The following is an 11,770-nucleotide window of genomic DNA, read 5'->3' on the forward strand; positions in this document are numbered from 1 at the left end:
ACAACAAATTGTTCAACACACTTTTTATGAATTGCTGACTGGCACAAAACACGGTGGACAGAGAAGTATAATTTGTTGGAAAGCAGATCGTGTCTGCAGGAGTTCACTAGATAGTTAAATAGCTTTTTCTAAACTTTCTGATCATTAATTCATATCTTTTAGAAATATAAAACAGAGTATCGCTGTAGTAGGAACACATTCTGCTGTTGCCTCAAAGTGAGGGAACACAGGTGTGCATCAAGAGCCATGGATGGCAAGAGAGTGGAGGAGCTGCTGGCCAAGGCAGAGCAAGAGGAGGCGGAGAAGCTGCAGCTCATCAAGGTGCACAAGGAGCTAGAGCTGGAATTCGACCTGGGCAACTTGCTGGCTTAGGACCACAATCCCCGGACAGTGCTGCACCAGGCCGGACCCTCACTGGATGCTGAGCTGCGGGCCCTGGCGTGGGACAACATGCAGCTTCTCATCTACCAGCTACTGGCAGCTGCAGACCATGGAGTGCATGGAGGAGGCGGTGGTAGTGCGCTTGCTGGAGCCTGCCATATGCCTGCCCTGCGAGAACCTGCTGCCCTGGCCCCTGCCCCTCATCCGCTGGCCTTAAGGGCATCCCATCCATTCCCAAAAGAAGATCAACCTCGTGTGGGACGAGGTGAGTGGCCAGTGGCGGTGCCTTGGGCTACAAGTTCACACAGGATGACACTAAGGAATGGCTCATCAAGGTGCCTGGGAGCGCGAAACCCATGGAAGACCAGTTCACCAAGAGGATTCAGGCCAAGAAAGAATGTGTGGCCAAGAAAGAGATGAACCTTCTGTGGAACCTGGCCCGCGAGCACAAGATGCAGATGCCCAGCTCAGCTGGGCTGCACCCTAAGGGACACCAGAGTAAGGAGGAGCTTCGGTGGGAAGCTTCCAGGAGCGACTCCCCAAGGAGAAAGCACCCCGACCCTCTGGCAAGAAGAGGAAGTTTCAGCCCCCCTTTGGGTACTTCCCAGCCAAGAAAAAGAACCAGTGGGAGCTACTTCGAATCATCAACAGTAATAAACCTCAGCTGGAAGTGACAAGGGCCACCAACAAGCAGATGAGGGAAGAGGTCCAAGAGGAGCCTGCTAAGAGGAGGAAGATGAGCCAAATGGCAAGAGAAAGGGGGGCTGGCCAGGACCTTCCTGCAAGAGAAAGGGCAGCCTGCCTGCTGGGTCAGGGAGAGAAAAGGAAAGGAGGCCTGCGAGGCAAGAAGCATTCCAGGCCACCTGAGTCAGGGGGCAAGAAGACAGGAGTTCCCCCCCCCCAAGGTGGGAAGAGGAGGAAGTAGTGTTCTAACCTCTGGACCTGTTTTGACAAGCTAGGACTGTACTAAAAGTTAAGTTGTGCATTCTGCAGGCTGGCTCAGGAGCTGGCTGCTGTCCTCAGTGAGATTGACATTGAAGTGACAGGTTTGCCTCCCCAAGAGAGTCAGTGCTGGACTATGAACTAATGGAGATGCTGACTGGAAGTTAGTGTATTTTGGAACGTGAGAATTATAGAAATGATATGGTCAGAACCAGGAGTAAGTTAAGGCCTGCCTTTTTTATCTTGACTTTGGATACTGGGTAAGAGTTGATCAGATTTCTGAGTTATAGTAGATTGGTTTCAACATTTTTGCATTATTTTTGTAACAAACCTTATATATTTATCAAAGCAAAGGAGGATGGGGGAAAATTACGTCCACCTGTGATTTATAAGTATTGTAAAGGTAGGTATGTTTTAACCTGATGTTGCTTTTAACTTTTACTCTTGGTAGGGGTTGTATGTGAAGTCAGTAACCTGGGTACCAGTACGGAGTGTGCTTGAGAAAAACAAAGTTTATAAAAACAATGGTTATAAAAAGACCCCTCCCTGGGCGGTGGTAGCCCATGCCTTTAATCCCAGCACTGGGAGGCAGAGGCAGTCTGATATGTGAGTTCGAGACCAGCCTGGTCTACAGAGTGAGTTCCAGGACAGCCAGGGCTACACAGAGAAACCCTTTCTCAGAAAAAAACGATAAATAAATAAATAAATAAATAATAAAAAATAAAAAGACCCCTTGTATTAGGAAAACTTTGCCACTAACTATTAATATTAAAAGTATAGTGCTTTTTGATGTTGGTTCAGGTTGTGCATTTGGCCAGTGAATTGCTTTAAGTGATATATTGGAACCACACTAAGTAATGGTAATTAACCTTGTAATGGTAATTAACTCCAGAAAATGGATGTCATTTTGTGTGTAACTGATGGCTTTTGTTTAATTGGCTTGAGTTTACCAAGTGCTGGCATGGAATTCAGTATGGAGCCAAGGCTGAGGTTAGAGAGGAGCATCCACACCCAGCAGAAGACTTCATGTTTATTTCTGTCCTGGATGTTTTTCCCCATTTCATTGTTTTATTTTTGGTCTTAATAAACTTATCTTTGCAAAATTATATATATATATATATATATATATATATATATATATATATATATATATATATATATATGCAAAGAGTAAGACTATACAATGAAATTCATACTTTCATTGATTGAAATCACCCTGCTATTCCTGCTGTTCTCATAAAACCACAAGCACATAATGAAATTCATTTCTATACTAGGATTGACTATTATTCTAAATCCTTTTCATTTTATCTAATAAATCCCCTGCTGTTTCTCTGCAGAATTGCCACCTTTGATCATTGTCATAGTGATACTACCTGGCTGAAGGAAGTAGCCCAGGACAACACAAACAATTTGGAAAGGACTTACATGATTTTTTCATTCTTACACCTGAGAGGTTAGGTCACATTGTACCATAGATTCAGAAGGCAGAAGCCACAGATGACAGTGCCAAACACAGTCCTTCCTGAACTACTGGACACATTTAAATGGAGGTTTCACTGGATCTCAGTGAACTCTTGAGTTCTCACTGGAACTCAGAAAGGTAGATATTGGAGAAGTGATGGCTAATGGAACTACAGAGCAGCAATCCAATGTCCCTGTTGACCTTTGCTCAAGATGCCTACTATGTCTGGTTGTAATGGAGAAAGGGAGAAAGTGGGGTTTTATCTTCTGAAGAAGAGACATAAACTTTACAATTGGATATTCCCTTGGACCTGAACTCCTTCCTATATTGCCATGAACAAGGGAGTTTACATTGCAAAAATGGGATTGTGGAAACACATGTCTGAATATATTGAAACAATGTCTCCTCTCAAGGCATGTGCACAATAATTAGATATAATCAACTTGCATACAATTAAAGGTGCAGGAGAACCATTGTTGCATTTGGGAAACAGGACACCCTGGTGAACTGGACTGTGGTACATGAATGGTGCCTAAGGGTAGATTTATCATGGAAAAGAATCTCCCTCAAGCAAGGACCCTAAACCTTTGGTACTAACAAAGATGAGCTGCCCATGCCAAGACCCTAACAAACTCTCCCATCCAAAGTGCTTGCCTTGTAATGAAGCAGAGAGAAATCTCTAGCTTTGAAGGAAAAGTTGTCAAGGTATATCCCCTGAGTCAAAAGAGAGACTCCAGGAAAGGGCACCTCAGAAACTGGTCAATGTGGGGCAAGCTGGTCAGCAGGTAGGCCATGGCAGTTTCCAGTGACATCATCAGTAGTCACTTCCCTGGACAATCTCTTGTATCCAGGAAAACCCTAGAATCTTCTGTGATGTCACCAGTGTTGTGGTGACACCAACTTCCTGTGGGGTATTCCTTCAGAGCCTCTGGGTTCACAAGCAGTCATGTTGTCCATGCTGCTCAGGCTGTTTCATAGGGACAATACAATACAACCAGAGACCAGACCTAGGCAGAAGGCATTCTGTAAAGCAGGAAGAAGGAGATGGCCCTGGGGAAGACACAGTGAGTCCTGGGCAGTTCATGGGGAAGCTTCCTGGAGGAGGGGCGCTTGAACAGGTCCTTACAGGAGAAGGGCTTAGCATCTGGAGCCTCAAAATTTCTCAATGGCAGACCCAGAGTCCAGAATTTCTGATGATTACTTTCGCAGAGATCCAGGAATTTACAAGCCTTCAGTTGCTTTGCTGAGAGATCTGAATTTCCTGCTGAGTGGCAAAGGATGCCAGGAGAGAGATCTGTGAGAATAACAAAGACTTGCTCTCAGGATAGAGTGGTGAAGCATTTCATCCTCCATAGGTTCCTGTAGGTTACATGAATATGTGATGCCAAGAACAGAGAGGGATAATCCCCTTGTCAAGTCTCAAGGTCTCAGAGACTTTGGTCTGGAACACACATGATGTGGGCTGAATTACAGTCTGGGATAAGTGTAGTAGTGTGTGGTTTCTCATCATGCATTTAAGAAGCAAGGATACTTGTTGGCTTGTGGGAGATGTTTGGTGCTGGTGTTTATGGTCAATTTTTTTTTTGTGCTAAGCAGTACAGACTACATCTTCAGATATAAACTGACAATGCCCTCAATTTCTTCTTGACTGGGAAAGCTTAAGCACTTCAGGGTTAGTGGGACTGCAGTAGGGACTGAGCCATATGTTTAGTGATGGTGGTTGGGAGCAGGGACATAGGTGAGGAGTCCAGCTTGAAGATACCTTTCCTGCTCTTTCAGGAATTCACTGTGTCTCTAGAATTCCCTCTTCCTCAGGCTTCTCTGTGGGAGTAAGTATGGTTTCTCCTTTTCCTCTCATATTTTCCCTACAAGTTTCCTTGTGTTTCTCTACATGAAGGGTCTGTTGGGAAAGAGTCCTCCCAAGCCTACACCATCAGTGAGCAGGAGCAGAGAATGAAGAGGTTGGAGAAGCTCAAAAGGGACCTCGAAAGAATGAGTAATGAGAGAGATGAACTCCGGGGAATCCTGGCACATTATAATGTCAAAGATTTGAACAACAGGTAATCATTATGCCCAGTTCTCAGTTGACTATCTTGGGCCCTCTCTGTTGACCCTAGATTTCAACATATCACAGGAGGCTACAACTCCAGGCTGTCCTCATGTCAAAATGTATTTTGCTATTGGATATTCAACACAGAACTTGAAGTTCAGACAGGAGTGACATGGGGTCACAAGCTCTTTTGATTCATTCAAAAGAAAACTATAGCCTGTGGCATGAATCATTCAGGAAATAGCAGTATTAGTGTGTGAGCTCTTATCATGCATTTTAAGATGCCTGGACTGGTATTGCTTTGTGGGAGATGCTAGCTGCTGCGTGTTTATGGTGAATCATTTTTGTAATTTTCTGGAGCTTCTTTGGGTCCATTTAGTCCTGTTAACAACTGGGAGGAACTGGTTCTATATGCTGGCCCTCAGTGTGAGTGGATTTCTGTCAAGTCATCACTGCTTTTTTCAAATACTGTTCAGTTTACACTGAGATAATGTCACATCACTGTATGTACTTGATATTGTGATAGTCTGTGTGTGTGTGTGTGTGTGTGTGTGTGTGTGTGTGTGTGTGTGTGTGTATGTGTGTGTATTTATGTCTGTGTGTGTGTATTCCACTTATGATCCAGGGAGTCTGTGTAGTGTGATGGGGCTGGAGACTTTACCTGACTGACTTTTTAGGTAATGATAGTGATGATGCCATGGAGGGTCACTTGTAGCATCACAGCACATGATCTCTGTGTGCACCTCTGATGGGCATTAGAAAATCCGGATATAGGCAGTAAAACCTTTTCCCTGTAAATACTGAAGTGTGGAATTTATGTAGTGATAGAACCAAGGATTGAGAAAACCTTGTCTACAAGGTGAAAAAGTGTCATCACAGGATTAATTTGGACTCAGAACTGTGTCATAGGCTCCTGGAAAGTTCTTGGAGACCTAATCTATTCCTTCAAGACCCCTCATGGAGCCAAAGCAGGTCAGCTCCCATTTTTTAGTTCCCTAGCTCTACTGTGCCCAGATCAAGTGTAACAAGTTTAATAAGCACCAAGAGGACCCAGTACAAAGGCATTAGGTTGTGGTATATATGGGCTGGGGTAGTTCACGATTCAACTTGAATTGATGTAATCCTTGAATCCTTAGTTCAGGGATTATTTGCTCCTTGGGCCACACCCTTCCACAGGTTCAACTTTGAGATGATCATGCTGGAGATGCAACACGAGAAGGTGACGTGCGATCTCAAAAACATTCCGCAGCAGATCAGTGAGGCCTTGTATAAGTGCCAGGAGTTGACTAAAAATAATCAACTTTACAGGTGAGTGACTAACACTGTTTTTTCCCCAGCACTAGACACAGAATGTGTCTGCTCATCATTTTCTTTAAAACAAAGTGAGGACTCTGGTTCTATACTGTTTGCCTCTCAACAGGAAGCTTCCTCCCTCAAAGAAAGGCTCTAGGATTGTGATCTTTTGAAATCATTTTGATCAAGTGTGATGAGTCTGTGAGCCCCTCCAATCATTGTCCTTCCCAAGTCAGTATCCTCTAAATAGAAAAGGTGTGCACCTTGATGGAGACACCAATCAACCTTGAGTCTCTGGGGCACTGAAAACACATTTACAGATCTGGTTTGCATGAGACGCATAGAATAATGTGTACCTGTTGGGTCTTCTCTCTTCTAGAGAAGCTTTGCCTTGTCTCTACCTAGAGGTGGTTCTCTAATACCAAAGACATATATGCAGTCATGGGTCCCATGTCCTCTTCTGGGAGATACATGAGTCCCTGTTGGTGTCAGGGATTTCAGAAGTACCTTGAGTCTTTTGGAATGTTGCTTTCTTCTGGATTTGACTTTCCTATATGTGAAGTCCCATGGCTACTCTGGTCTGTAGTCTGGGGCTGTCTGGGGATCAGGGCCCATGATGAGAAGGGATGGTACTTGGAGAAGTGGGAGGAAGATGGATGGTGCCTGGGAATAATCACCATTTCTTCTTTGTGGTTCAGCATCAGGAACTGTCACCTCCTGACAGAATCTCTTCATATGAAGAGTGAAGTAAAAATGCTCTGGAATGAAAACAGGCAGCTGCTTAAGGAGCAGATTACACTGGAAGTGTGTTCTAAGGAAACAAGGAGGCTATGTGTGGAGGCCAGCATGAAGATCTATGACAAATTTTCCAAGCATATCCAACAGGTAAGATGCATGGAGGATGCTTAGGAGCAGGTTGCCCTCATGTCTAACCATAAACAATGTCAAGCCCAGATAACCATCCTCCACCTTGTCCAGGCACTCTCCTAATTCTTATCCAGTTGTTCTGTGATCATTTACAAGACTTTCTGTGGAGTTAGGCTCTCTCAAAAACTGGATGATCGGCAAGCACACCTTCCTGATCAACTACAAGCTGAATTTCATTAAGACAGATGGGGTGAACACACATTACACACCTACATGCCATTGTACTAGAGGGGTTCTATGTGGCTGCCTCCTTTGCAGTAGCACAGAACATTGAGAGGAAGTCAGGGCCTGTAGCTCGTTTGCTTTGGACCCATGGCTCCAGCTGCATATGTAGGGGAGGATGGCCTTTTCAGACATAGGTGGGAGAGGAGGTCCTTGGTCCCATGAAGGCTAGATGCCCCAGTGTAGGGGGGAATTCAAGTGCATGTAGGTGTATGGCAGGCTCAGTGGTGGTACATCCTCATTGAAGGAGGAGGAGGGAGATGGGATAGGGGGTTTCTGGGTGGGGAAGATGAAGAATGGGGATAACATCTGAAATGTAATAAAATATCTAACAAAAATTATTTAAGAAAAAAAGGTGGGGGGAGAGGTCTTATATCTTTTCTCTTCCTCAACCCTGCATTGCAAGATGGTCTCCTAACTGAGCCTAGACCTTGGTTAATACTGACGGAGCCTGACAGATAGCTCATCCAACAGTCCTAGTTTGTGTCATTGTTGCTAGAGTTCTTTCCTGTAGCTTGTATTCAGGAGCTGACTGGATGAACAGGGATGTTTGAAAGACTTCTCTCAGGCTGAGGGTTGGGGTGAGAGATGTGAGGCTTCAAGAAAAAGATTTCTCAAACTCTCTCAACCTAGTCTGCAGAAGTTACTAAGTTTTATTTAGTCCCCAGGGGATTGATTACAGAGTCCTGGGTCTCACATGAAACATCAGATATTCACAGTCTACATCCCGTGGTTCCTCCTGCATTTTGGTCTCCTTACTGTTTCCTGCTCACTTATGATTTCTGGTATGTGTGTGGGGGGAGGGGGAAGTCATAGGCATGTCTGTGACAATATGTATATAGATGTGCCTGTTGAGAGGCCAGTTAATTACATGTGGTTTTAATCAGTCTTTCTGTTTTGGTTAAGCTATCTGACCAGCATCTTTGAATCTTCTGTCACCTCCCAAGCAGAGTTCCTCGAATTGCTTTGTCTCAAGTAACTGCTACAAGCTTTCATAACTCACAGAGAGGAAGAACATGGTTATATGTTTCATTGTTTTGAGTTTTCTTGTTGCTGTTGTAAGAAAACAATTTCTTAACTTAGAAGAAGCTAATGCTGTCTGCTCCGTGTGTCAGATACACAACTTGGCCAACTCTGCCATCTTATGAGATTTCTTGTCATTCAGCTCAAATCAGCAGGGAAAGGAGGAGGGCGTTTGTTTGCCAGGATGGGTCTTACCCAAGACACAAAGGCTCCATATAACCCACAGTTGAGTTAATCAAACCTTTATCAAACAAACCGAACCCATGTTGCCAACACTTAAAAGTCAATAATTTCACATTTAGCCTAGCCCACCCTTCTGAAATCTTACCATGTGACTTCAGTTTCTACTTCCCTGTCCTTCCTTCATTCATTACAATTTCCTAGCCAGGGGTTTGGAGGCCCACCCATGTGAGGAACAACCACAAAGCAGACATGTAACTCTTGTAACCACAGCAGGATATGGGGCACAAAGCGGTGCTCAGCAACAGCTGGCTGCACACATGAGACAAAAGGTGACCCCAAGGTGGTCCTATTCAAAGGAAACTTATGGACCTGAACACCAGCCTCTTGTTCTAAGATGGGAGTGTGGGGCTCACCACAGTGTCAGTGTCAGTTCACTTTGCATCAAGGAAACATGAAACAGAGCAGCAGGTCATCATGCTGCTACACCTAGCTCAATAGAACAAAAGGAGACAAATAGTGGTGTAAAATCAGATTGTCAGTCATTGGTTGTGGGAAATCAAACGTGATTTGGTTTGAGTTAAAATCATCCTCAAGGAGGGCTGGAAGAAAAGAGGAACTTCAGACATGGCTGATGCTATAAAATGGGGCAGCCCTGTGAGAAGCCATGTCCAACTCTTCAGAAACTGTATAGTTTCTGTAGTCCCAATTGATTCAGCCACTCGAGAACAAGAAGTAGGTGTCCACAGAGGAAATTATTGCAAATCATGGTTGTAGTGGTACTTCACAGAGTTGCCCTGAAGTAGAAACTATCCAGATGTTCTTCAGTCAAGGAGTGAGCAAGTATACTGTAGTCCAGCCCTTCTATGGACTATTGCCTAGGGTGATCATACAAACGACCATTTGGTCTTGAACTAGTCAGACTTATTTTCTACAAAATATCCCAGACAGAATCTCCTTATGTGAAGAAAAGTCTCACTTTGCATCCTAGTTACAGAGATTTCCTAGTTGTCCAGGCTCATAGCTATGGTTACAAAGCCATACAGGCTGTGGAAAATGGAGGGCCTATTGGAAGATGCTGCTAACTTTAGAGTCCCTGGGAAACAGTGATCAAGATGCAGGAACTGGCTTGTCCACCCTGATCCCATGTGTCTTTGCTGGGAACCAAGCCGACTGTGCACAGCCTTAGGAACTTCCTAAGCAGGCTTGCATACCAGGCCAAAACTCTATATTTCCATCCTTTGTTTATTAGGGAAAAGCATTTATTTTATTGAGCTGTCTATAGGCTATGCCTACTATGTTCTCGTCCCATTCAAGGTTTTTTTTTTTTTTTTCTTTTTTTAATTTACTCAGATTATGTTTGTGAGTACACTGTCTCTCTCATCAGACACACCAGAAGAGGGCATCTGATTTTACTAAGATGGTTTGTAGGCTACCTTGCGGTTTTGGGGAATTGAACTGAGGACTTCCAAAAGACAAATCAGTGCTCCTAATTGCTGAGATATCTCTCCAGGATTTTTCAATTCAAGGGTTTATTTCTTATGGCTTTATAGTGTCCTGGATGACCTCTTATATTAACATGAACTGGGAAAGTCAAAATGTCCCTGCAACTGTATGTATGAACATGTGCTTGTGTGTGTTCAGGAATGTGTGTGTCTGTCCTTGGGTGTGATTGTGTGTGTGTTTATGTATGTGTTAGTGTGAGTGTGTGCGTGTGTGTGTATGTGTGTGTGTGTGTCCATTGCTGGGCTCAAACAATGCAGGATCATTTTGCTGTCTCTGAGATATGAGGTACTAGGATGGGATAGCAGGAGCCAAGAAGATTTCCTATACCTGTATAACTGTATTTTTGGGTCTCAGGCCTTCCACATGATTCTCTCCCTCAGTCACCTAGGAGCAGCTCAGAATATTGTTCTGATCTAGTTTAAAAGAAATCCTGTCCATGATCATTCTTGTGATCCACAGAGTTTGTGTCGATTGTGTATTCTTTCTTCCCTTCTGAGCTCTCTGGTATGACCTGAGCCTATTGTCCCTTAAGTCACCCCACAAATAATACCACAGCAACTATAAATATAGTAGGTGTATCCTTTGTCCTTCATAAATATTTGTTTTAAAGTTCAAGGCTTTCCCTTGGGAAGATTTGCATGCAGCACACTCTTGCTGATTATAGTATCTCTTCAGTGAGCATGGATTTCCTGTGAGATGGTTTCTCTGGGGAGTCACAGATGGAGCGGTTCACAAGTAGAACCAGGCAGGTTCCTGCACTCCAGATATAATAAGAGCCTTCACTTCAATGGTGTCTAGGTTCCCAGAAGGCCTCTGTATTCTGTTTGATTCAGAATTGCTACACAGCTATTTTTCAGTATAATATATATGGAACATTGGAGAAATGTGGTGTTTTATTTTAACTCCAGCACAGTGTGTAGTTCACTGTTCACTCTCAAGCCATTTTTTAAATCTGAGAAAAATCCCAGGCCCAGGTGCTCTGTGGCTCTTCTCCTTTGGGGATACAGGGAATGATCTTAGGCTGAAAGGTCATACTGGATTGTCCTGTTCAATAAAGTTGGTGTTTGCTGGATAGCTGACATGGCAGGTCCTCAACAGGCCTTTGTCTCTTCCTCCCCTAGGTTTGAAATACTCCACCTGAAGCTCAAACAGGCAGACCAGGTCAAGATTTCCCTCAGACACAACTCTTCACAAGGAGTGCACATGTTGAAGAGATTATTACCATAGTTGGCAGCCTTTGGACAATATGTCCAAGGCCAGTAACAGGCTGTAGGTCTGTGCTGTAAAATCTGCAGCTAAAGAGTGCTTCTTAGTTTAATTATAATGTTTCGGATTTGGTTAGAATTTTGATTGCTTTGAGTATATGGTTTCTTTGTTTTTTTTGAAGTTTTGTTGTTTTTTATTTTTTGTTATGTTATTAATTTGTTGTTTTACTAATTTTATATACTATATATATTGACTCCCCCACTTTAAGTTGGTATTCAATAAATTTAATGTATTTTCGTGGATAAAAACGTAATCACCAATTTTTTCCTCATGAGACCTTCTGTATTCACATGTGTTTCACTGTCCTATAACACTGGAAGTATCAGGTAGGAATGGACATCTTCAAGTAGCATGTGGCTTAGGCTTCATTATTAGTTCCCAGCCAGTCACAGCTACACAGAAAATTGTGCTTTTGATATGGATAGTGTGTCAAAGTCTGTGGATCTCAACTTCATGATGAAAAATGTATCCATGCTGTATCTTTGTTGTTATAAATTTAGCTATTTAAAAATGTA

General features: G+C 43.4%; 1 protein-coding gene and 1 pseudogene across 1 annotated transcript; both read left to right on the forward strand.

Annotated features, from left to right (window-relative positions):
• The first annotated feature begins 246 nt into the window (after positions 1–246).
• LOC117702581 (ribosome biogenesis regulatory protein homolog) lies at positions 247–1,306 on the forward strand (annotated as a pseudogene).
• Positions 1,307–3,734: 2,428 nt separating this feature from the next.
• On the forward strand, positions 3,735–11,116 carry LOC143441113 (disks large homolog 5-like). The gene is made up of 5 exons (XM_076928205.1): positions 3,735–3,852; positions 4,686–4,848; positions 6,015–6,146; positions 6,830–7,016; positions 11,111–11,116. Exons 1-5 carry the CDS (start codon positions 3,735–3,737, stop codon positions 11,114–11,116), a joined length of 606 nt encoding a protein of 201 aa, XP_076784320.1.
• Positions 11,117–11,770: the final 654 nt, after the last annotated feature.

This window comes from Arvicanthis niloticus, chromosome 2 (genome assembly GCF_011762505.2).
Source record: "Arvicanthis niloticus isolate mArvNil1 chromosome 2, mArvNil1.pat.X, whole genome shotgun sequence".
In the NCBI taxonomy this organism is placed as follows: domain Eukaryota; kingdom Metazoa; phylum Chordata; class Mammalia; order Rodentia; family Muridae; genus Arvicanthis; species Arvicanthis niloticus.

Excerpts from the sequence above, each read along its gene's own strand:
- LOC143441113 (XM_076928205.1), top strand. The coding sequence starts at position 3,735 with ATGTTGTCCATGCTGCTCAGGCTGTTTCATAGGGACAATACAATACAA. Across the intron at positions 4,849-6,014 it reads GTCAAAGATTTGAACAACAG|GTTCAACTTTGAGATGATCA; the intron begins GTAATCATTATG and ends ACCCTTCCACAG. Across the intron at positions 6,147-6,829 it reads AAAAATAATCAACTTTACAG|CATCAGGAACTGTCACCTCC; the intron begins GTGAGTGACTAA and ends TTTGTGGTTCAG.